Source organism: Opisthocomus hoazin, chromosome 1 (genome assembly GCF_030867145.1).
Source record: "Opisthocomus hoazin isolate bOpiHoa1 chromosome 1, bOpiHoa1.hap1, whole genome shotgun sequence".
NCBI lineage: Eukaryota > Metazoa > Chordata > Aves > Opisthocomiformes > Opisthocomidae > Opisthocomus > Opisthocomus hoazin.
The window spans coordinates 126209626-126236778 of NC_134414.1; the positions used below are offsets into that span (position 1 = coordinate 126209626).

A 27153-nucleotide genomic window follows, 5' to 3' on the forward strand; every position below is an offset into this window, starting at 1 on the left:
TGAACTGCATCCACAAAAACAAATGAGTTGTTTTAAAAGAAAGAATTACTGTAAAGAAAAATCTGAAAAAGTGGCTCCTGACCTCAGTTTTCTTATGCTTAGCCTCCCACCAAAATCCCTTGTGTTTTTCTTGAGGTTCTTTTGGACAAGAATATTTCCTTATTGCATTTGGGTATGTTTTCAAAGCTATGTAAGCTGCCCTCTACTCTCAGAGACTTCTGGCTGAAGCTGTGAAAAACTGCTTGGGAAAGTACCTCAGAATATCAAGATTACTTGCCTGACTTGAAGGTCTCATTACTTACGTCACGCTTCAGTGCAGTTAAATGAATCCCTTCTTCTCAAATCACTGTCTTTTTATAATTTCATTCACACTTGCATTTGTAAAGGAGAAGGGCAAGAAAAGATCAAGTCATTCACTCAAATAAGTCATTGACTCAAGGAAGAGACAGGAAATGCCTTTCTGCTTTTGGGGAGAAAAGAAGTGTTCCTGCAGAAGCAGCATCGGAGGCACTCACTCCGAATGCAAAAGCTACCACGTGCTGAACTTGACAGCAGTGTAAAGCGATGCTACAAATCCATTTTGGAAGCTTCCAGCATTACATAGCCCGATTTTCACCTCTTCTTCACTGCCTGGCTCTTCCTGTTGGCATCTCTGGCAACTGCTAATAGTAGATGCTAACTGTAGTACGGTATGTAGCTTTGGCTACATGAATCTGAGTCACGGTCTCCAACAAACGGCTTTATTGTATCTTGAGTCCAAGCTTCAATGTAGAGGACCTGCAGGAACCTACTGTCACTTTCATTGGAGTGGAGCAAAGGGACTTAGTTTTAAACCACCTGACTCATTTAGGACATATTGCTTTTTTGAAGCCTCTCAGAAAACTCCTCCGCCATTTCCAGAGGCCATATTTGGCAAATTTCGGTCTTCCTCTCATTCTCACGTGCATTCTGACTAAAAATAGGTCAGAACAATAAGCTATAGAATATGACATATTATTGATTCTTATGAATTTGTTTTCTTGATTCATATACTTCACAGAGCCCAAGTTTACAAAGCTGACATCTGTGAACAAAGGCTCTTGAAAGTCTTATAAGGAAACATACTGATCTCGGGCTTCGGTTTGCAGTAACCCCCTTCTCCATCCCCACATTAATTCTCTATTATGTGCAGTAAGCAGAGCTTTGCTGCATTTACTGAAGATGATGGAGAACAGTGCACTCTTGTGGGGCAAAATTAAAACCAGCAAGGAACAAAAATTCTACCTTTGCAGAAAATAACTTCATAGAAGCAGTTGACCAGCTGCAGTAAGAGAGGATGAATACCGTTTCTTTTTATTGAGTGATTCAGGAGATGTGCTGAGTACAGTAGCTTGGTTCTACATTTTTTTCCAAATGAAAATCTTTTGCTGTGCACTAGAAGTCTGTCTCTCTCACATCTCATGATTTTAATTCAAACAGTAAATTTAGAGAGAAGCAAAAAATCAATAATAAAAGAACGAGTAATTTTCAATGGATTAAAAATCCATAGTACTTCTCACAAATGCCTTAATTCAGCAGGAAAGTTAACAGTTCATGATCTTCTGACTGGATGAGACAAGCTGCCATTTCACTTCAAGGAGCAAGCACACATCCCATCAGGAACTACATGCTGCACTGCAACATGGACAACTCAGTGTTACGAGACCTTCTGTAATCTGGCTCCTCTGCTACAAAATCTGCTCATTTTGGCAGTTTGTCTTCTGCAAACCCAACAGTCTACAGCATCTGTATGGCTCAGACAGTCAGCTGTCAGACAGACAACTCTTTCCTCCTACATCGATAATTCACATCCAAAGCAGTGACCAAAATCAATCCAATGACCAAAGGTCATTGCAGTCTGATGGATGTGTGGTGACTGGTATGAAATGAGTTTGTGATTTCATTCGAGGCATAATAGTCAAGAGTCCTTTCCAGGGAAAAAAAGAACACATCTTCACAGCTGATACCATTTTCTGTGCTGACAGATTTTAAAGAGAAGCATAGAAGTGAGGCTGAACTCTTTTCACTCCGAACAGTGCTGCGTCCAAGTGTGACGACGGGTGCCCTTTGGAAAACTGTCTTGCTGCGTGCTTTCTTTGGGGAAGAAAACAGAAGTGTGTGTCCTTAACTTTTTTAATGTACTGAAATCAGCTGTAAATACGACCTACTAATTTGAAAGCTTTAGAACATTTTCTTTCAAGTCACAAGTATAAATCCAAAATTGTAAAACAGTATGTACAGCAAAGAGCTATATTTAGTTCAATATATCTGTCAGTCATTACCTGCTCCCACTACTTTATCAATGGATATATTAGAAGCATCTAGTTCCTTGGCAAATTCATGCACAGCTTGATTGGGATCCTCATATGTATGCGGATCTACGTAAGTTCTCAGGCCTGGGAGTTTTACTGTGTAAAAACAAATTCAGAGAGAAAGTGTTACTTAGACTTAATTAATCCTTCTAAAGAAAGCTCGTAAGACAATAGAAATCAAATCAACAGAAGAAAAAGGTATACTGCTTCTTCAAATCCAACTGCTTTTGATGGGTCTCCAGGAATCTTAACATAGAGTGAAACCAGAGACCCTAATGTAGTTATTGCACAGAAGCCTGAAAACCAATTTCAAATATATCTGCACTTGCTATATTTAACTGCTGTCAAATATTAAAATATTACCTTCCCCTCCCATCTTGCACTGTTTAGATGCTGCCTTATATTGTGCTTTCAAGGTAACAACAGAGACAAGGAACAAAATCTGTGATGCTACAGCCAGTCTGAAAAGATCTTAAGCATATATTAAGGGGAGCACATTAACTCATACTTTTTCATTCTGAGTCCTCCGACAAGATACATAAGAAAAGAAAATCATATATGAACAAATGCACCTCTGCCTCAATCCCTCTGCCAGTACATACAAGGTATGTTTTACTTACAAGGTTTTTCTTATTATTAAAGTCTGGTTCTAGTGCTCAGTTACCCTAACATCCATGTTATTATTTTGTCCCCCTCTACAGTTTCCTGGCCAGGGATTGTTCTGTTTGGCTGAGGCAAGTGCTAGTTCAAACAACTGAACGATTTTAAGGGCAGTTTCAAGCTCTCCACATCTTTTCCTCCAGCAGGACTGGAGCTGGGAGGAACATATTGTCATTCCCAACCTTTCTCTCCAGCAAAGATGCTGGAGGCGAAGCATAGCCTCATTCCCCCTGCCTGGCTCAAGGCCCTGCTTGTGCTTGTGCCTGGTACCTTGTGTATCTGCCTCTGCATTCATTTTAGAACACAAGGATGTTTTTGAAACAAAAGGTGAAATAACCATTACATCCAGCTTGAAGTTTCAGTAACAAAAGGTGAAATAACTGTTACACCCAGCTTGAAGTTTTCTGCTTCTGACACAAAACCTGCAATCCTGGACAGATATTCTGGCTTTTCCTAACTGTACCGGTTGGTCCTGTAAAAGATATTAACTCCTCCTACAAACACTGCCTTAACCCACTCAGGAATATCCTTTACAGCTCGGCATTATTATACTGCATCAATTTGTTGACTGCTAGAATAGTTAAACCTTTCTTGCTGGGGTTACACAGGTGGGAAAAATACCTTTGGACCATTAGTTACAGCACACCATTGTTCCATCAAACAATCCTAAGTGTACGTAAAAAAAATAAATAATCAATTTTATGGAGATTTATTGGCCTCAGAATTGACACAGAAATGATAAAACTGAGTTCCCTAGCTAATTGCCTCGAAAACAATGCAACCTAAGAGCGATGCTTTCAACACAAGGGCTGCGTGTGTGCGGCATTAAATGCCGACTGTTTTTCCTTCAAGAGCTTGATGGTTACAGAATTACTTGCAAGTAAAACAAAAAGTAATTGGCTGTATATTGCCATTGGTTAAAAATCTTGTAAATGCTCCTTTCCGTCCATGCTGAATGTACGTTACAGGCTCCTTCATACCCCCAATAAAAATAACAACAATTAAAAGCTTCTGTACTGTGGGGTTTTTGGCTGCAGATTTTTAATGCTGACCCCAGAGGTTCCCAAGATCAGGTGATGGTGACTGCAAGGAGAATAATCCCTTCACACCAATAATTAAGGGCAGCCTATATAGTAACTGGGTTCTGTCATGAAAAACAGATAATAAACACATGCACATGTGTTAAGCTGTACTACTTTACAGCTCATTCTGTGCAAACATAATAATTTACATTTTCATTTTAACAGCATGAATTGCCCTAAAGGTAGCAAAAAAATAAAAAGGGCCTAACCAAAGAAGGCAAAGGGAGAGGATCTGAGGAGGTGAAACATTTTTGCTCCTTTCAAGTAATATTATAGGATTTGTAACAAGGCTGCAGGGAATAGTTCATGGCTGGAGCTTTTTTAAAGTAATTCAGAATAAACTGACTGAAATAAACCAGCTGCTGTATTTAAGATGCTGAAAGTTTACGACAGCCATGGAAGTCACTTAATTCTTTTTTAGTTCATAGAAGCAATTTTCTCATTCTTTAAGAAAGACTGTAATTTAGTAAAACAAAGTTTCAACAGCCACACACATACAAACATAGAAATCCTGACAAATAAATAGTGCAAAATCAATAATTTTCAAGAACTTGTAACAGAAATATCAGGTCCATGATCGGCTCTGTTCTTACTACATAGTGAATCAGCATGGCACTACTCAGAAAACAGTACATGAATATCTAAATCCAAATTAAAAGCAATTTAATCCAGGGGAATTTAACAGCACTGACATGTTCAAGAATACCGACTGTAACCTTCCATTGTGTGGGAGTAAGGAGAGCAAATTCTGACCTGTTATTTGTCTGTGACACTTTTTTTACTGGTTGCTTTTATTTTATAACCTCATTAAATTTGGATGATGAAGCATTAATTCTATGGCCCACATGTAACTGTACAGATATTTCTGAGACTAGTTGGTTAGCGGTTGTTGGGCTGCACAAAGCAAACTCGCTGTTACAGCTTGTGTATCCCCTGACAGTGCAGGGGAAGGAGCACACATGTTGTGGATATGTACGCTCATGGCTCTCGGGAGATAAGGAGGGGCTCCAAACTCAAAACAATAATAGCATGAACAGTCAGAGAACAGTTACTCCATTGTCGTGGGGATTAGGAAGCACTTCTAATTTCCAACTACCGCAGGTAAATCCCTCATTAAAATGTTAATTCAATTATATTTGGTGGGGAGGCATCTGATTATGGTACCATCAGCTCTTTTCTTGCAGATGGTAGAGCACCACTGCTGTGTGCAAAAAACCCATGTACATTAACCTTACAACATGCTAAGCAATGGAAATATACGGTTCATCGTGGTTTACATGATGTAGCAGGATATTTATCTGGAGCTGAAACAGTTTCAAAGACAAACTACTACTTCTTATTAAAAACATGCTCGTTTGACACTAAGAATTCTGTGGGTAAAAAAAAGGAATTTTCAGTCTTGGTGCTTACGAAGGGCATCTTCGCCCTGGAAGGATGAAAAAAATCTAAAATGCAGTGATAAAAACCTAAGAATCCCCCCACTACTCCCCTCAGCTCCTCCTGCTCCAAAACTAATTCATTTCTATTCTAAAGAGGCTATGGATGGAGCTCAGACTGTGATCTAGTCTTCACGATCCACAGCTCCTCTGGTGTGGAAAAGCACTGCAGCGATTTATGCACATTGCAGCGAGGATCCAGGATCTGAGAGGAGGTGAAATGCTGCAGGATGCCATCCCCCTCCAGCCACGGGCCACAGCAAGCTACTTCCTCCTGGTAGCCAGGACATGTGCCTGGGCTCAGAAAATCAATGCTTCTTCCCCTGAGCATCTCCTGAATGGGATTTTGCTCCACGCTGTTCGTTTCACGCGGCGCAGCGGAACAAACCAGAGGAGCCATGAATAAAGTCCCATTTAGCCTTATTAAAAATCGGTATGCAAACATCAGACTTTGGGGTTGGCTTTTGAACATGTTTCAGAAGTAGCCTAGATTCCTCAGGATGAGCAAAATCTCACATCCTTGACTATATACAATTCTTCCTACACAGAGATACTGTAAGTTAACAGAAAGGCTCTCTTCTTAGTCCCAAATGAGACCCAAAGAAAGCACAGGCATATTCACTCTTGCAAGTGGGGAATCAAGACTGGAACAAAACATGTCTGTAAACAGAGCTGGATTAAAAAAATCCAACTAATTTGTGAGACACTTGTGTAGTAGTTATTAATTTAAGAAACTACTCCAAAAGACTTTTCAGCCTATGCTTAGAATAATTCCAAATTAAATTATTAGCCGGTCAGCATTCTCAAGCAGGAAATTTTCATAGTCCCTTCGGTAGTCATCAAAACAGGTTTCATTGATTTTATGTTTTGCTTTGGGAAAAAAATGCCATTCCTTAGACTTCATAGAGCTGATGAGGAAGTTGAAGTTACAGTCTACATTTCAGTAACGCACAGCAGAATCAATATCATATTGCTAAGCACACACATTGTCTGAAGACTGCGATGTTTTGCTCATTAACTAACCTGAACATAGATGAAAGAATTTTGAAACAAAGAATAATTGTTTGGGGAAAATCTCTTCACCCACAAGAGAAGAGATAATTCTCTTCCCAATTTCACCTTGGTTTAAGTGAGGTATGACTTATTTTTTTTTAAATTGAAAAATACCAGTTATCTAGGGGATGAATTCAACAGATCTGGAAGCATTAAAAGGCTTCAATAACTTACAATGGCCATTCCCAAAATGTAGTCTTTTCTCATCAGTGCCATGTTTAGACTTCTTGTATCCACAGAATCTACAAGCAACAGAAAAAAATTAATACAGAGAATTTCATATGTTAACTGCAGGTGGAAACAGAATAAAATGTTTTCCCTCCACAATTAAATGCCTGTTTGAAAGTTTAATGATATTTACGTTCTCTGTGCCCTATAGAGACATGTTATGTTCTCAGGGAATTTGAGGAAATTGGCTAATGAGAGGATTTGTTGATTTTTGACCCCTACAGTTTAATTTTACAATTGCCTAAGAATGTGTTTATAGCATTTTTTAACAACGGCTGCATGATTGGGGCTGCTATCGTTAGTGGGCTTATTATCAAGCACGAAGCAGCATTTGGAGCTGCTGGGCAGCAGACAAAGGAGAAGGTGCAAACCGGCCACGCTACTGCTGGATGACACCCAATTTGCCATGCTCATCAAAGCCCCTTGGGGAAATGGAACAGGGAGCAAATGTGCAAAGCAGGCGATAAACTAACCTCCCAATCAGGACGTACACCACAACTGTCAGGAGAATAATGGCTACCGCTGCTGAAATGGCAATCATTACGACCTGGCTATTCTCACTGGAAATGGAGAATGCTGGAAAGTTAACACAAAAATATATAAATAACTCCCTCCACACAAAACACTGATTACATCACAACTGACACTCATATAGAGCACAGACAGATTAAGTCATCACTATACAGCATTTTGTCTCCTGTCAAATATTTAATCTGCTACGCAATTTTTGATTAGACAAATAAACACAAGGGAAGAAAACAAAAGACTCCAGCCATCTTTGACAATTTACCAAAGTTATTTATGCTACTGCCGATTTTTACTCTTTCTGATTGTAGTAACTGCTGTTCAACTGATACTTTTACATAAACATATACGCAAATACAAAGATACATACCATGACATACATATATTTTGTCACGGTCAGTAACGAATTTTTCCTTGGCAAGAAATCCCAGCCAGTCAATAATCACCCTTACTCTCATTTCTGTATGATGGAAAGTGCTTTAACAAATTAAGCTTCCCAGTTAAGCTTGACAGAGTTCCTGTGAAGGCTGTGAAAAGCCCAGGCACACAGAAGCAGCGCAAAGAAGGACTATCCATGGTTAATCAATGCCTACAGGAAAATGAGGGGCTATTTTCTGCCTTACATTGGATGCTTCCCTGGAGTCCCTAAGCATGGAGCTTCAGTGCGCTGGACTGCTATGCAATGAGAGAATACCTGTAGATCTTAGGTATGTTGAGCCATCTTCAGCAGACACCTACCGAACTTCACTGAGCACAGCAGAATTCGGCTCCTCAACACTATGCTTGAAGTTAATGCCCAAAGTGAGCTGAAAGCTAGCCCTCCTGCTCCTCACAAATCGGACAGTTTGTCTACGTGACTGCTTGAAGACACACTGTTCCCATTGGGAAGAAGCCTCTGCCTATTACAGACCTACAACGGTAGTCAGGTAGTTAGGATAACTTGGCAATAGGAATCAATTTACGCAATTTGGTGTCTATGCAACTTTAATGCTCATCATTGAGATGTGCAGGACTGTCTCCTGTCACCTTCCACATTTTTGGTCAGCTACACAATTTTTTTTTTTTATTATTACTACTACTACTTTGCAGAGAAAATTGATTAACTTCTAAATTCTGAAATTTCTTATCACTTCAAGTGGGTTTTTTTCTCCTTGCTGTACTTGTCTGTCCTATCTTGAGTTCCAGTTTCACCCAGTATATCAAAGCTACATGTCACCACAACAGCAATTTGTAACTACTTTTTTTTTTAAAAAAAGAAGCTTATTTGCTTTTCAGAGTAAGAGATGAGGTGGGGGAGGAAGAAGCAGGGGTGAAATACGTAACAGATCTCAAAAACACATGGATGGAAATGGAGGACCATTTGGCTTGTGCTACTCTTCTTGGTTAAAACTCTGTTGCTTTTAGCAGAGCACTGCGTGCACCATGGATTCTCAAGCTTTATCATGAGTACAAGAATAACCTCACAAGAGTGTATCAGAATTACAGTCTTTAGTTGTGTTATAACTCTGAACAGCAGACATGAGTCTTCTGTGAAAGTCCCACCTTCTAAAAAGCAGTCTTTGATTATGCAGCATCAGGCTACATCAGTAACTGTGTACCTAAACAAAGGCTGACTTTTTGATGCATTAAGCCACTTTCAGCTTCTAGCAACGAAAAGGTTTCATTTATGATATAGTACCAAGGGATGAGCAAGTACCATTCAAGATGATGAGCTCTATTAAGAGTCTTTCTGATGTAACAACAGAACTTGTAAAGAATACTGATAAGGTCATCAGTTAAATAATGTTATAAGCTAGGCACTAGAGAAAAGAAAAAGCAGTGCCAGACCAGTAAATGACTTGCCCAAGGCCACCCAGAAACATAGTGACAGAGAGGAGAAGGGAGCCACACCGCCCAGCTCTCTGCCCAGCTACCCAGCTGAGCGACCATCCTTCCCAGGCTGCGTGCATTAGCTCCAGCTACACTTAGCGGCAACGTGGAGAATTACACACTGACCCACGGGAGCAATGGATCAAAATATTATTAACTCTATTGGATCAGGGGTTTATAGTCTATAGAGTTCAGGCCAAAAATCTGGAACAGCACAAGGCTGTGAATCTGTTTCTTTTATAGAACTTCCTCTCTCGGCAGGTATCGATTCTGGCACAAGGCAGAGGTCGGGTAGGGAATGGAAGAAAATACTACATGTGATATTCATGGTCTACTCTTTACAGCATGTTTCAAGTTTAATGATAAAGCATAAAGTTATCTGGTAACGCTACCCAGAAAAACATTTCATAAATGGTTACGAGTCATGTTTACTAAACTAGAAAGGGAGTGAAAGCAGCCATTCCAATCAGCCAGAAACTGGGCAGGATGTCAGTTTAAACCATTTGAACAAATACATACAATCCGGACTGGTTTCAAACTCAAACTTGCGGCTGCTTGTCCCGTATCCAGCTGCAGTTCGGGCTCGAATTTGAAAGACGTAGGTGGTATCGGGTTTGAGGCCACTGATGGTAACATTGGTGCCTTTGGCTCTCAGAATGGTGTAGCTTGTCTCTTGTTCCTGCTTTTGGGAAGAGAAATTATCAGATTAAAACCACACCCTAACAAAACTGAAACAAGAGATGGTTGGTACAAAAGTAATTTTGAATCACCTGGAGAGCACTGGCATATTTTTTTAATATTTATAGCCTGAAAAATGCTTGTACAGCCACTCATTTTCAATCAGCTAAAAATCTTTTGATTAGCAAGAAATCTAAATCATTAGAGCTTCTACGGCCTTGTGCTCTAAATGAAATACTAGACATGCTGAGGGATACGACATTTCATTAAATGGCTTTGCACCACTTTGTTCATAGTCTGTAACACAACAAGAAAATTGAGATTATAATGTTATTTAAAAACCATAAAACAGATTTGCCTACTGCACTGAAATGGAAGTCGCAACAGGCTAACTCAGAACTTTTAGGGCCCTGCACAGCTATTGCAGGATGTAGTTTTTACTGCCCCTTGTTTTACAAGACAGTGTTTACCTTTGTAACAGTCAGAAGAGAAACTCCACTCAGGCTCTTCACCTTGGCTCTGTGAAGAGGTGAATATAACTGGTTTTCTATTTCTATCATGCTATAAAAACTCTGAGACTGATACGTCCATCCTCATTTGGGTAAAACCCACTGAACTTGCTCCTGAACGAGTCTTGGGCTTCAGTAACCAGAAAGGAAACGTGTGTTTGCTCCTTACTGCGCCCTGCTAAAGAGCAAGGTGTGCGTTCAGGACAGCTGACACGCACACAGCCGCACTCTGCTTGACAGTCACTTATTTTTGACATCATGACTTTTTATATAAAGTAAGAAATGGACCATTTTGTAATTTAGTAAGTTTGGATACACTTCACACTGCAAAAAAGCTAATTCTGATAAAAGCACATCTCAGTCCCACTGTAAGCCCATAGTCTAAAAATTCAAGCGTGCATTTGGGGCTTAAGGTATTGCTTATTTTACTAAAGCCACCTTGTACCAAAAGAACATTTTTGGCTTCCTAAAAATGGCAGCTGGAACTGCTTCAGAAAAAATCTTGGATAGCAGCCACACATGTGGGGAAGTGCAAGAATCTCAGTTGTTTAAGTTCGCAGTTATGAACTTTTTTATTCTAGAAGTGGTGGGAATTTCACATGCTTCTCTTTGAACACTCTGAAATACACATTGAGTTTTGCCTGGCTGAAAGCAGAATCTGAGCTAAGTTAACGTATGTTGGATACAAACAACCTCACCAAATTCCCACTATGTTTTATGGCATTGCATTAGCTTGCAAAGCACTGACATTTTAACTCTGACAGCACTAGAGAGCTCATGCACAAGTACAGAGGTCAGAAAATACTCACACAGAATCACAGAATGGTAGGGGTTGGAAGAGACCTCTGTGGGTCATCTAGTCCAACCCTCCTGCCAAAGCAGGGTCACCTACAGTAGGTTGTAGAGGACCTTGTCCAGGCGGGTCTTGAATATCTCCAGAGAAGGAGACTCCACAACCTCCCTGGGCAGCCTGTTCCAGTGCTCCGTCACCCTCAGAGGGAAGAAGTTCTTCCTCATGTTCAGACGGAACTTTCTGTGCCTCAGTTTGTGCCCATTGCCCCTTGTCCTGTCACTGGGCACCACTGAAAAGAGTCTGGCCCCATCCTCCTGACACCCACCCTTCAGGTATTTGTAAGCATTTATAAGGTCCCCTCGCAGCCTTCTCTTCTTCAGGCTGAACAAGCCCAGCTCCCTCAGCCTTTCCTCGTAGGAGAGATGTTCCAGTCCCCTCATCATCCTTGTAGCCCTCCGCTGGACTCTCTCCAGTAGCTCTTCATCTTTCTTGAACTGGGGAGCCCAGAACTGGACAGAGTACTCCAGATGAGGCCTCACCAGGGCAGTGTAGAGGGGAAGGAGAACCTCCCTCAACCTGCTGGCCGCACTCCTCTTGATGCATCCCAGAATGCCATTGGCCTTCTTGGCAGCCAGGGCACACTGCTGGCTCATGGTTAACCTGTCGTCCACTAGGACGCCCAGGTCCCTCTCCGCAGAGCTGCTCTCCAGCAGGTCCGCCCAAAGCCTGTACTGATGCATGGGGTTGTTCCTCCCCAGGTGCAGGACCCTGCATTTGCCTTTGCTGAACCTCATCAGGTTCCTCTCTGCCCAGCTTTCCAGCCTATCCAGGTCACGCTGAATGGCAGCACAGCCTGCTGGTGTATCTATCACTCCTTCCAGTTTGGTGTCGTCAGCAAACTTACTGAGGGTACACTCTAACTCTTCATCCAGGTCGTTGATGAAGAAGTTGAACAAGGCTGGGGCCAGTACTGACCCCTGGGGGACACCACTTGTTACCAGCCTCCAATTAGACTCAGCGCCGCTGATGACAACCCTCTGAGTTCTGCCATTCAGCCAGTTCTTTATCCACCCCACCGACCACTCATCCAGCCCATACTTCCTGAGCTTCCCTAGGAGGATATCATGGGAGACTGTGTCAAAAGCCTTGCTGAAGTCTAGGTAGACAACATCTACAGTGAATCCATGCTGACTACTCCTGATAACCTTCTTTTCTTCCACTTGTTTGTTGATGACCTCCAGGATAAGCTGCTCCATCACCTTTCCCGGGACGGAGGTGAGGCTGACCGGCCTGTAGTTCCCTGGGTCCTCCTTCTTGCCTTTTTTGAAGATTGGAGTGACATTGGCCTTTCTCCAGTCCTCGGGCACCTCTCCTGTCCTCCAGGACCTCTCAAAGATGATGGAGAGTGGCTCAGCAATGACACCTGCCAGCTCTCTCAGCACTCGGGGGTGCATTCCATCGGGGCCCATGGATTTGTGGACGTCCAGATCGCTTAAGTGATCCCTCACACAGTCCTCCTCGACCAAGGGAAAGTCATCCTCTGTGTAGGCTTCTTCTCTCACCTCCGGGGCCTGAGATTCCTGAGGGCCAGTCTTCGCACTGAAGACTGAAGCAAAGAAGGCATTCAGTAGCTCTGCCTTCTCCGCATCCTCCGTCACCAGGACACCCGCCTCATTCAGCAGCGGCCCCACATTGTCCCTAGCCTTCCTTTTGCTGCTGATGTAGTTGAAGAAGCCCTTCTTGTTGTTTTTGACATCCCTTGCCAGCTTCAATTCCAGGTGGGCCTTAGCCTTCCTCGTCGCATCCCTGCACGCTCTGACCACATTCCTGTACTCTTCCCAAGTGGCCTGTCCCTCCTTCCACATTCCATGGACTTTTCTCTTCCACCTGATCTCCACTAGAAGCTCCTTGTTCAACCATGCAGGTCTCCTGCTTCCTTTGCTCGATTTCTTTCTCAGGGGGATGCACCGCTCCTGAGCATGGAGGAAGTGACGTTTAAAGAGTGACTAGCACTCTTGGACCCCCCTGCCTTCAAGAGCCCTGGCCCATGGGATTTCTGCCAGTAGCTCCTTGAAGAGGCCACGCTCATCATCAAAGCCATCTCACCTTCACATGAAAAATTTAAGTGACTAGAGTTGTTTTACCGTGCAGTCTAAAGTAAGAAAGTTAGGTTTATTCTAAGTCAGTAGGTTGACATCAGAAACTGTTAGCTTTGGTGCTACAGAAGCCTAACTACCCTGTTCTTGGCAGTCTTTGACACAGAGAGAAACAGAAACATTTACACCATAGTTAGGGACATTGCCAGAATCTCTACATAATATTCAACATTCTGTGCATGAGTAATTGCAGCGAAGGGGAGAAAAAAACAAAACAGCTAAGCCTGTGTGTAAAAGTTACTATCCAGAATCAAAACCTCAGATAGGGTGAGCTGGACCTAGTCTTCAATGAATGACTATGAAAATGTTGACCATGGCCCATTTTCATCGCACACTAAGAATAAAAAGGAAATCAGCATTGGACCTCCTCACGGTTTCCCAATACTTCTCTGAAAAAGTTTTCCGTTATAAACTCAGAGGAGAATACTTACAGGAAGACATTCTAGGGAGCTAACAGGCCTGTGTATAATTATTTATTTTTGAACTCACAAAGGCCTAGTATTATGATTTGCAGGCTTTCCTTATCTCATGGTCAGCTGAATGTAGGCAACTATTTTAATATCAAAGACATAATAATCTTGTCCTTAAAACATAAAATCTTTTGTGTATGCTATGACTGGACATTCATTTTGATCTCACTTGAGGCTGCTTTTATGAAATGCAAACATTTCCTTCTTGTGCAGATACATATGTGTAAGGGAAAATATATTCATGGCCCTGTCTGTTAATAATCCACAATGGAACTTGGAAAATAAACGTTTAAAACAATAGTATGGAGGATGTCATGGTATCTTAGTTTATGGTAAGCTTTTTACACACATATTTTGTAAGTCATTTTTTATGTTACTAGTAATCAAATCAGTGAAACACCACATAAAAGCCCAAGTTTATCTTTCTTGGGGATGAAGAGAAGCTTCAGAGATACAGCACTACAGCTGCCATAAGCAGAAGGAATACATAAAAAGGAAAGTCAGTCTTTGCCAAGCAGAACTTTAATCAAACTCTGTTTGATGATAAATTTGAACTTGGATGCACAAACCGTATTCTTCCTGAATATTTCTGCATAGTTTACCAGACACAATCTTTACTGAGAAGCAAATCCCACTACTGCTAGTGTCTCATTTGCAAATGATATATTATAATTTTAAACTATGTTTTACAAAAGACATATTTTGGATACATTTAACATTTGTAGCAGTAGTACTAGGGAGAGTGAAAGGTATGTCTTTCAGATAAGCACAGTAAGTGTTTATATTACATGAGGAAGAACATTTTCTCCATCAGCTGCGTGTACACTTGAGAGGCCAGAACCAGACTACACATCTTTGGGAGCAACCCACAGTCCCGACACTGCTTCCCCTTATTGCCAGGCATGAACTGTTTGTTGACACGACAGTTCCTACAAACCTCGTGGAGTATATGTGGCCTACCTACCCTCAAAGCAACTAAGTGTATTTGCATATAATTTACTTTTTCAGCCTCAGAAAGAGCACAAATTAGATATCGTTATTTATTTGTCAACTTTAACCAGTCTACTGAGGACACAATTTCAATGATGGCAAAGGCAAATTATTTTAGTACTGTGAGACTGCAAGTAAATTTCACTCCTTGTCTGCAGCAGACTTCACCTTAATAAAGTGTGTGGGATTTACTTACCATAAGTGTAAGCCACATATTTAAATGAAGTAACTAATAGTTTGTGCGTGGTATTTAGGAGATGGCTTTTTCATTTCTTTGCATGACATGATACTCCTTCCAGAGAACATAATTATATGAGCAATGACAAGAAGGAAACAAAGTACCTGCTTGTGTAAGGAGAAAACCTGACTTCTGTTATACATGCACTTTGACAGCTGAGACACTTAAAATCCAGCACAGCGTTCTATGGATGGACTAAACCAGGGTGTCATTTGGTACCGTTAACTTAACATAAAATGTTATGCCTTACTATAAAATAAATGCCTAGAAGTTTCATGCAATATTCCTCTGAAATAGAATTTTATTTCTTTTAAATGTTTTGAATAAATAGTAATGGGGGCCTCATAAACTGGTCCTATAGATTTTTACAGATAATACAATTCTATTCCAAACACTGAGTCTGAAAAACTGTCACACTCAGTTCATAATGTGATGAATTAAAATCCCATAGGTTCGTTCCAAAAAGTTAAAATAGCTGTAAAAATATAGCCCAAAACTGTAGCTCCTAATTTCTCTAGAAATATCGTATGAAGCTTTATTCTCTCTTGGTTACACAAGTGCAATCATTGATGAAAAAAAAACCTGAATAGGTTAATTAATTACCTTTGCAGAAAATAAATATATTCCACATGCTTTATACCAACAATGAATTAGAAAAAACTACAGGTTATAATAATTTAGTTACAGGAGTTTCTATTTTTTTTTTCTATTCCAACATCCTCAATATCAGTAACATGCAGCTGCCAATAAATATCGCAAATTCTTTGAAATTTAAGAAAAACATAGCAAAGTGTAAAAAAAATTGCATGGATAAGGTTTATGACAGAATTGGGCTGACATGTATTATATATTAGTGCTGTATTTATTAATTTCTAAGAGATTACTAAAGGTATGGCAAGTTAAAATAAGCAGAAGGGAAAAGAATGGCTTAACATAAATCATCCACCAGAAATCAGGTACAACTTGTCAGGAGAAATACCCAGACTGCTAACTGTGAAGGGTTTATTTCCTAACAGCTGCCACTTAACAGCAGTGGGTTTTTTTGATGAGTACAACCAACATGATTTCTGAAACAGAAAATCAAATGGACTGGACCAGTTTAAAAAGAAAGCTCTCTTTTCAAAAGAGGAGGGGAGGGGGCCTGCTTAGAGATCTCAGACTGAAAAGCAGCATCTTACAAAGGTATTTGGAGAAGAAATGAAGGGTAACAGTCCAGCATGGGATGCTCTGACCTTAGGTAAGTTTGTACAGAGTAGTAGTTTTCAACCTTTTTCAATCTGCAGACCTAAAAAGCGCAACAGATTAAAGCCTCCTGACAATAGATTTGCTTTTCTTAGTTACCTTTCATAAACCCTGAGGAACAGACTGCTGACTCCCCAGGGGGCTGCAGACCACACATTAAAAACATTGGTGTGTCAGAGGGTTGCTTTTTAAAAACCTTTTGCTCTAAATGATCTGGCTCCTATTGTCAAGCTCTTTGGTTTAAGAAAGCTGTCTGGTGCGCATGAACTCTTGATCACAGACTTCAAAGAGGAGAAACACATGTGCAAGATCAGCCTCATAAGACTGGTTGTCGTGTGAAGCTGTCTTATGACAACCAGTTGCTCCGTCAGACTGGATGTACTTGGTGGGAAGAGCAGCCACACACTCAGTTTGTGCGTACAGCACTACCATAAGGTGACAAGTTTCTTGAACAAAGCAAGCCAATTTTCGCGGAGAATGATGACCAAAACACCGCAAGAAACCAAACATACAAATAAAACTTCTTGGTCAGTCAATTAAATCGAACTAAATGCACACAAGGGGAAAAATTCTCTCCCTTTGGAGCAGCTAAAACCAGAGGGATCACCCTAATGCCATGACGCGTGATGTGTAACACCCTGCAGCCCGCGGCACTCACGCAGAGCCCCCCAGACAAGAACTTCCAGGCGGGGAGACTGGACGTGGGGCTGGGACAGGACTGCTGCAGCTCTTGGAAAATAGAGGTCCAGCCAACGGCAGCGAGAGCAGCCAGGCAGGTCTCAAATGAAGCACAAGCTAATCACGCAGATAAATAACCTGGCCCATGCGAAACAGGCTGAAGTTCTGGGATCTTTCAGGCATAGGCTCTTTATGAGGTAAATGGCTCTTCCCAGCCTTACTAACAGGCAGCATCTATTTTCTTTTCTTTAAAGAATGGGAAACAGGAGAGCCTAAAAAATTCCTGTGTCCCTTCAGTGCTGAGGATGCACAAACAAAAACAAACTGATGTATGAGTCAGTTCCCTCTTATTTCTCAAGCCCAGGATCCAGACTTGATCCTGTTCCCACTGAAATAACAGAAAAAACCCAAAGTCTATAGGCTACTGCTCTATAAGGTGAGACTGAGCTGAAATGTTTAGGAAGCATTCTTCTTCCCCATTTGTCAGTAGTACTACGTATGTTCAGATTTCTGCATGATTCAAGTGCTCACCCAAAATCAGACGACATATTAATTTGGGACTAGTCCTTTCAGAATACAGCTTTCTGATCCTCATTCTTTGGCTGGAGATCAGGCGTGGACTATCAATACCACATTGTCCCACTGGTAACCTCCATGAGAAAACTTTCTAAAGATTAACTGAATACCCGTGGAGTCTTTCTAACAACAGTTTCTAGGTGGATACTGGCACCACGTCTTCCCTGGTATGTGTGAAATGTAAGCCTGATTTCTAGATATGAACAGCACTAGCAAATGCTAAATTAAATTATTATTTCTGACATTTTTTCGAAGTTTGTCAACTTCAGTAGCAATATATTCTATCAAAAGGTCTCTGACCAATCTAAAAATGGCTAATACCGCTCTTCACAATCTTCACAACAATTTATGGTCTTTTCAATTCTACCAGTAAGATTTACTAAAACCCCCCATTCTGCTATGAAGATTTATTTTCTTTCTAAATCCAGATCTATATATGATGTAGAAATCAAAAGCTGTAAATACAAGAAAATGTCAGTATAAAGCAGAACCTATTTAATGGCAGATTTTCTTCGACTTGTCGTTATTTATATAAAATTTATGAAGAACTCCATTATTTGTGAAAATTGGGAACTTTCATAGCGCAAACCAGTCACTAAAAGGATTGCCCATCTCTAAAAATCATTTTTGTGTAAAAGATGCTTGTGTCACAGGCAAGCACCAACACATGGATGCTGACAAATAAATGTCTAAACACTGACAGCATAACAAAATTGAGTAAGTAAATTGTACTCAAGGAAAAAAAGAAAGTATTAGATCTTGTCTGCATTACTTTATATATTTGTGTTTGTGGATAAAATTGGTAGACAACACAACTTAACAATGTCGCTTCATATTTTCACTATGTTCTCCTTACCAAAAACTGAACGATTTCCACACTTGGTGACACTGAGGCAGACAGTAAGTGAACGGGAGTGTCTCTGAATACATAGCACAGGCAAGATGCAATAATTTTATTACAGTATTACCAGCACAAAAACCTCCCCTTTGATATTTCTTCCCACCTTTTCATAGTATTTGACCTCGTAGTCCAAGATGATCCCATTCGGATGTTCGGGTTCTTGCCAAGACAGAGACACGCTGTTCCTGGATGTCCTGTCTTTCCTTATGACTGTGATGGGGGATGGAGCTGTAACAGGGAAGGGGGGAGAAGGGAAGAGAGAAAAGCAAACTCTGTTTATCTCTGTTCCAATCCTTGGCAAAGAGTACTGTTCCCATTTAAAAGACTCATGAGCATAGGTCTGGACTTGTATCAACATTCAGCAGCTGGATTATAGTCCTGGTACACATGCCTTGAAGCACTGGTCTCATGCAAAATGAACTGAGATTTTCTGTCAGACTGGAGGTCTAGTGGCAAGACAGCAGATGGTTCCAATCTGCTACTACAGTGTAAGCAATGAAATACATTCAATATACTAAAATATAGAACAAAATAACAGTACTACCTATTTGTTATAAAGCTGAAGTATTATTACCAGACTCTGCAGAACTCTGATAACGTTTTCATACGCAAGTGTAAAATGGTGCCTGTATGTATTACTTACAAGGAGCTCCTGGTATCCACGGCTAGTAATAACCATCAGCATACTGCAGAATACAGTCTCTTTTATAACATTATTTGGTAAGGTCTCCAGATACAAATTGCTCCCATATACACTTCTTTACCACATTTCTTTGAAAAAAAAAAAAAAATCTAAACTACAGAATAACCTCATTTCTGATCTGGATTAATCGGAGTTAGGCACCACAATTGACTGCGTGCCACAAACTCACCCACCACCCACAACTTGGAAGTACTATCAATGTTAAAGAAAAAAATCATAATTACCTAAGATTCTTGAACATTAGTTCAGCTTTAGACCACCCAGCTCTATGCATTGTTCCAAGATCAAGCCTAGGTTTCCTGGACTTATTGAAAACTATGTAATTTTTTAAATTATTTTTTCTGCTTCTTTTGGGTTGGCTTCCCACTCCAAATGCTTCTCTTCCATGGTTTTGGCCAAAATTCATCAGATGATAACTTACAGATCACACATTAAAAGTTGTAACTATCATTTTAAAAAAAATCTTTCACCAATAAACAGCCTTTTATCTTAACATGTAAAACAAATGCGTTTCTAAGTTCAACATTGTGCTATCCTAACAAAAAGGCTCCAGCTGATCTAAACAATTTAATTTCAGTTGAGTCCTATGAAGCTTTTACTATTCATATAAAACTAGTTGCACTTTACAGGCATCACAAACTTGCATGCATTAGCCTGTGCCCTTTCTGTCTGGGTTTCCTTTTCTGCAAGAGATCTTTCAAAAGACAAAAAAAAAAGATTAATTAAAATAAATTTTGGAAAAGTAATTCTGCGTTTGATTTTGCTAACCTTCCATCAAAACATACTTTCTAGTCTTGAGTCATAATCTAAATGTTGACATCCTCCTTTAACTGAGTAGAGCACCCAGAAAGCTACATACACCCACACAGGCACATTCGTTCCGGGCTGAAATGCATCCTCTGAGCAGCACTTTCACGTCACATGGTTCACAACAGTTTTTTGAGAAGATCAAAAAGTTGCAAAAAAAATCCTCTTTTTTTCCCCTTTTTCTTTTTTGTTTTTTCCCAGCAGGAAGGATTTATCCTGAATTTAAATTATTGAAAACAGATTTTGGAGGGTTTTTTTTTGTGGTTGTTTTTTTTTTCTTTTTTTTTTTTTTAAAGCAGAATCAAAAAGAGCCTCTTTCTATTTTACTGAAACTCACCAGATCTATGCTTGCTGAAGAGCTGAAAAGCATTAGGGCAAGGTATACAGGACTGGTTTGTAATGAACATCCTTCAGCAATTCCACCTGAATTCCACTCAGGCAGAAAGCAGTGCTAGAGCCAAAATACAAAGTGGTTAGCTGCCTGGACTGCTCTGCTGTAGCCAGCTCTACGACAACTCACATACCCATGCTTGCTGCTTTTATGCTCTTGTAAGTCATTTTTATGTCTTCTTTTTAAGTCCAGCTATTCATCTTTTTTTGTATGTGAATATATTGCCAAGCTCAGTAACTCAGCTGGTAACACTTCCCATTAAGGTAACATTAATACAGATTTTATGAATAATTAATACACGATTAACAGAAATGGCTTTTCCCCTAATAAATTATGGTAATTTGTGCTATAATGCATTCTCAGGGCAGGCTGAAATAATCATATATGCTCCAATACAGATGTGCTTTAAAAAAAGCTTTCTTCTAACACAGTATTAATTACTTTGAACTCATTTACACACATCTCTGCAGATGCTACCAACAACTTATCTCACAGCAGTTTATTAGAAAAGCGTCTGCTCTGCAGTTATCAATAACATTATAAAACATTCATATACCTTTTCTCATCCGTCAGGTTCCCAAGGCTGCTTAGAAATAATACATACAGAGAGACTGGAAGAGACAGCATCCCACTGCATGGGCAAATGGAGGGGAGATGGATAATCATGGGGAACACAAAGTTTCAGGCACCTTTAACCCCCCGGCACAGAACAGATCTGAGTTCTGCAACACAGCGCGGCACACCAGGCCGCTCCAACAGCCACTGAACTCCCGAGCTGTGGAAATTATGTATTGCAAATCTGTTTAGAACACCATCTTATCTTAACTATGTGGATTACAAAACCTACCTAGCATTAAGGCATTAACCTTCAGCACATAAACGAACAGCGTCTTCAGATATTTCGGTGGTCAGCTATTTATTTCTAGAGGATAAACCACACTATTTGTCTTCAGAGGGGAAGAGATGTATTTGTAAATTAATTTTAATTTTTAATACAATTTCTTTGTGTCTTTTTAGACTATCTTGTATATCATCTGAGAATTTTAATTTTGAAGCACACAGAATGTTAAACACAAAGACTCAATGTCTGAGTACACATTTCCTAATTTTCCCGCTGTTCCCATCATCTCTGGGTGTTCACACTGTACTGGAGTTCACTACGGGAGCAGTAGTTGACTTTGAGCCCTCTCCACGTTTCTGTTGCCAAAACAGAGCCTCGGAGAGGACTGGCACCACGTCAAGCTGACAGCTCTTCGAAGAGCAGGCGAAACCAAACCGCGCTGCTCCAGGGACGACTCCAGCGCCGGGATCCTCCTTCCGCAAAGAGCGGAGCTGGAGGGGAGGAAGGATAAATCCTGACACGCACGTCCCGGCAGCTTGCAGGCTTGCAGACCCAGCGGTGGCTGGGGGCCAAGAGAGGAGTCGCATCCCCGCGCCCACCCCACACGGGCCCCGCAGCCGCAGCAGCCCGGCCTTCCCAAACCAGACTCCGCTGCGAGCCGGGAGGCTCTTCTGCTGTGCCTGCTGCCCTGCACAGCCGATGTCCCACCCTCTCTCTAGCTCTATTTACGAAATTATTTCTTTGCCTGCATCCAGACCTGACTCCTCTACTGACACACGGGGTCAACTGATGAACATGTGCCACGCTTTGGTTTGAACAAGATGCGACAAAATGAAAAAATTACCAGCACAGCACGTGGCAGAACCTTTCTTTGCTGGTCTGCAAGAAGCTGGACTGTCAACTTTTTAAATCTTCATGCAATCTTTTTTTTTGTTTTTTTTCTGCTATACCTGCTAGATAAGTAGGTTTGAAAAGAGTTAGAAGTCCTTGAACCCTAATTTAAGAAAACATGTTGTTCAGACGACGTCCAAGTTTACACTTAAATCTACTGCAATCAACAGATTTAAGATACAGGAAGAATTAAGGTAACTTGTAAGCACATGTTGCCCCGCACAGGGACAGTCGTACGACAACAGAAGCACCTTTCTGATCCATGGCCCCAGCTCAGGTCTGGGGCGCATTTAGGAGGAATAGCTTGACATTTGCACTGTGGAAATAATTTCTTTAGGTATGCATCCCTGGAATACAATGTAATATATCAAAACATATAAACTATGTTCTAAATAGTGTCTTCTAATATAAATGTTTTAATAGGGTGGGTTTTTTCCTTTGTTTTCCTGAAGTGTTCTTGAATACATCCTACGAAGCAGAAAAGGACTACCTCTAATCAAGTCAAGCAAGCTATGTTCATCTCAGAGCAACCATTTCTAGCGCAAAGTAGCAGTCAGGCTTAGTTTCCATTTTGTAGCACAACTCGTCCTCCCTTCTCACCTGAAACAGCTCAGTAACCGTATTTTACTGCTTAGTTGGAAAAGTCTGAAATTCCAGCAGACAGAAACTGCCGTTAAAGGAAGTGAACATTATAAACCATTAAACAATGAAGACATCCCCATGAGCAGTGATGCCTATAAAGACTCTATAGACTATATGCATATAAAGACTACATAAGCAGTGATGCTTCTAAAGACTATACTTTTTAGTCTTCTAGATGAGGAAGAGGGAGCTGAGAGCTTCTTGTTTCCTGCACACCATTAAATAAGTACAGCAGGATGAGATGGAATTAAAAATCAGGCTACAGAAAGGAAAATAAGTACTTCGTATTTAGAACATCAGTTTTTCATTGCAGTTCCAGGAGTGTCTTTTCTAAAAATAAAAGACAATTAGATTGTGCAATAACAGAATGCTGGTACAAATGTTTTAAGTGTCTGCAGCTCCCATTGACAAAAAAGAATTATGTCACTACAGGTTAGCAAAAAATTACATATTACGAAGCTTTTTTAGATAAATAGAAGTTTTAAAAATTATATTAAAGCATCAATATCAACACAAAGCTAGGTTAAATTAACTCATTTGTAAAACATACTTTTCAAGGTAAAACTTAAAAAGAGTACTTTTTTAGACTAAATTGAATAAATGCGATTTCAATATTTTTTGATAAATCCCATGGCTCGTATGCCTCTATGTATTTACATTTTTATTGGGGTTTTGATTAATGTGTTAGTACTCTTAGCTTCTTCACTGAATAAGAGTTGGGTTTTTTTATAATTAACTTTAGGCTTGTGCAGCCACGCATGAAGAGGTTTATTCTCAATAGTCACATGCAACACATACAGAGGTATTTTTATGCATCAGATGGTTACTGTTTGCCTGGTAAAACAGCCTAACCAGTTTATGGGTAGTTTAAACAGTTAATATGAACTTTCAAAACTCCCTAGAGTTACAAGGGGAAATGTACTTTGAGCGCTCAATGTTGTTAGGTAGCATTTGTGACAACTGGGAATGTGGATGTTGAAAAGGTAACGAAGGCAATGATCCAGGGAGCTTAGACTCACAAGTGTAAAAACCTCCTCACTCATGACTGTTAAAGGTGCAAGCAAATAACATGAAGGATCTAGCAGAGAGGACAATAAAACTCTGCTCAAATTGATTTCCCAGCGAAAATGACCCCAACAGATCATTTGTTTTCCTCCAGTTTAATAGCAGCTGTATATAAATCTCCTTATTGACTTTTCCTTATTCCTTGGTTATTGTTTTCATATGTGACTGGCTTACAGATGTATATACATACTAGAAAAAAATTCCCTGTCTTGTGACAGAAAGAACTCAGTATTAACTTTGGGAGGCCATGTGTGTAAAACTGCTGAAATACTTAGAGTCCTGTTGTTTCTTTCTTAGGTCTACAGATCACAAAATAAGTTTTAGGGAAGGATTTCATTCTAAAATGACTGTGGCCTGCTCACTTCCAGCTTTTGCTTGCAACCAGCTATCAGCATTAGAGAGTAAAATATTCCAAGCTATGCTGAAAGATGGTGATCAAGAGCATACCTGAGCCAGCAGAACTGACTGTATTACTCAAATTGCACCTTCTTCTGCACTGCTGAATAAATGGAAGACTTGTTCCTTTTTCTTGCTGTAGAAAATCAATGATTTTATTGCATAATCATAATACTGTCATCTGACATGATGTATAAATTTTCTTTAATGTCTATGATGCCCCTAGGAGATAATGTGGAAAAAGAGCAGTAAATAAAGACTATAATCTGAAAATTAGATCTGCAGCTTCTGACAGCAGGATCCACTGGGACCCAAACCCAAATCTGTAAGTCTTAGAGGATCAGTGTCCAAAACACAAAACTGTCATACGAGTCATAGTGGAAACACCAATGTCTGAATAAACAAACCGATCTCTCGCTTACAGGCATTTTTGCTAGAAAATTGGAGTCCCATCCAGAGTCAGGATAGGTGAGAAAACTTACACTGGAAGAAGCATTAGGCGCCCATGCACGGCTCGGTCTGGCACTGCTCGTAATGCCGCGCTTACACCTTTCACTCATGCGATGACAACTCCACAACTGGGTTTTTGTGAGCCAGCCTTTTTATCTTTATATTTACCCAGCCATTCCACTACCAACCAGCATTCAGTTCGTGATAGAGTCCTAAGTAATGACTCGCAAATCAGTATAATGACATCGCATCTCCATGATGTGATCACATTAACACGATGTCTGCATGCACTGCTACACTTGTCCATGGATTCCTCACACCTCCCACATCCAGCTTGTGGATTAACATCTGAGCGGTTTATTATAGAAGACTGCTCAGAGAAAGCAGGAGTTGCACTATTTTAAGCCTCTTCTGGTTGCATTGCTGTTTGCTTTCTCCGTTAAGCGCAGTTCAGGGCTCTGCCGGCCTCCCAGGGGTTGTGCCGAAGCAGGGCTGATCCCAGCGGCACACTCCAAGGAGGCTCAGCCAGTGCTGGGTCCCCAGGGACCTCCCAGGAGGCAGGAGGAGGAGTAGGAGGAAACAGTTGCGCTTTAACTGCACTTCGGGAACCTGCTAAACCCTACGCGCTCCTCTTCCAGATGCAATCACCCACCTCCCGAACGCAGGCGCAGACACAGCCCTGTGCCTTCGGACCCGTGGGGCACGTCGTTAAACTTGCACAGTACGTGTGCTCACGTTCCTGCACCTTGTGCTCGAGCTGAAGCAGACCCAATATATTTTTATGACTTCGGCTGTAAAATGTCATCTGTTTCTGTAACATCGTTAGGTGACTGTTGGGCAGAAGGCAACATACCTTCCCTGTCCTTTCGCGTGGGCAGGGACCAGGGACAAAGCCCAGCCGTCCCAGCAGCTGGAGGCCCGTGCCAGCATACGGGACCCTTACTCGGGATCCGGGCTGGATCCCAGCAGGATGAAGTCTTGAGCAAGCGGGAGAAAAGGTTCCCAGTTTCTGGGAGAGGGCTGTCAAGATCTGGGCATTCACACACATCAAAATGTGGAAGGAAAGAAACAGGATAAAGCTTTGAGGACAAACAGAAGTGGGCTAACTCTGGATGAAACAAAGCTGCCTGTGGGAGCTGTGTATGTTTCTCCCAGAAAAAGGACAAAACATTTTAAAGACTGACTTGTTCGTGGTTATTTTAGCAGATGATCTCTTACACTATAGCAGAAGTACCCAAATGCATCTGGAAGCTGGTGGACTCCAGCTGGTGGGCACAGAGTGCCGAGGGGCTGCAGGCGCTGCGCAGGTGCCGTGAAGGAACGGCGGCAGGGCACTGGGAAGGGCGAAACACCCAGCTTCAGCAGGAACCGCGCTCCGAGGCAGCTGCTTGATCTCGCTCTCAAGCGCGGAGAAAGGCAACCTTCTGGGCAGCAGCTGTCGGTGGACAAGTGATTAGCAGAGCTCCTTTCTCACCCCTACAAATAAAAACTAAATTAAAAGCAAACTTCATTAAGTGTTGCATGTTCGTGTTCTCATTTCTCCCTCTTTTTATTAAAAGAGATAGCAAATGCCTTCCACTGAGCAAACAAAATGTTAGACTTGCTCATATGTTGAACACGTGTGTAATAAATCATGGAAACGCCACGTCTGTTTGGGAAGTATCAGACTGCACAAGGCACTCGCTTCAGAAACGGCAAATTATGGTGCCATGGCATTCACAGCTGTTATTTTAGAAAGGAGATAAATGCCGTATATGCTTTCATAAGGATTCAGCCCAAAGGTACTCATAACACAAATGTTATTCTTTCTGTTCTCTGTCTGAGATGACAATGGTGGGAGCTTTGCAAAACTTCCTATTTTTTCACTGAATGTGTTTAAGACCGTATCAGTTTAAAAAAACAGTTTTACTTTGCCTTTCCTACCCCATTGTTACATCACTTTATAGGACGTTAGAGCCTCAGGCTTCCCGGTGTGAAGTTTTCAGAAAGAAGAATTTATTCACCATGCCCGTAACGTCAACTGTCAGGTGCTGAGCAGGCTTTCGCTTTCTGTGAAAGTTTAGTTACTACCTCAACCAGAGAAACCCTGTTCACAACTCAAGAGGTCTACTTAAGAACCGTCTCTGGGAATGCCAGTAACCCAAACTGGAAAAGACAATTACCCCCAGATATGTAATTTATAATAAAAGTATTTTGCTCCTTTTAAGTAATCGTCAATCCTGAACCGGTCTGTCAGTAAGTTCCACCAGAGTCTTCTCAAGCTGGTCAGAAAACACTGTGAATGGAAACAGTATTTCTCAAACCTCTTGCCCTGCCTTTCTTTGGTAGTTTCACACATGGCTTTGGACCATTTGGTTTTGCAAAGGTTAACTAGGACAGGAGAATCTCTGACGAAACAGACTTGAAAGGTGATCACATCTCCTTTCACTTTCTTTTGGAATTTGGGGTGATTGAACTTTTATTTTTGTTTGGTTTTAAACAGTTTCTTTATATATAGAAGCATACTTTACTAGAAGAAATGCTAGGAAGAAAACTCTTTCATATGTATTTTGC

General features: G+C 40.9%; 1 protein-coding gene across 3 annotated transcripts in view; it reads right to left on the reverse strand.

Moving 5' to 3' along the window:
* The window catches only part of EPHA3 (EPH receptor A3), a 234058-nt gene that overhangs the window by 44499 nt on the left and 162406 nt on the right, over nucleotides 1-27153 (reverse strand). The window contains exons 6-10 of one of the 3 annotated variants that reach the window (XM_075434971.1): nucleotides 18518-18642; nucleotides 9703-9862; nucleotides 7263-7365; nucleotides 6736-6803; nucleotides 2301-2426 (exon numbers count right to left, since the gene is read on the reverse strand). In XM_075434971.1, coding sequence (XP_075291086.1) covers nucleotides 2301-2426; nucleotides 6736-6803; nucleotides 7263-7365; nucleotides 9703-9862; nucleotides 18518-18642 — 582 coding nt within the window. Of the gene's footprint in view, nucleotides 1-2300; nucleotides 2427-6735; nucleotides 6804-7262; nucleotides 7366-9702; nucleotides 9866-18517; nucleotides 18643-27153 lie in introns of all 3 variants that reach the window. The other 2 variants (XM_075434962.1, XM_075434980.1) reach the window with 2 other exon arrangements.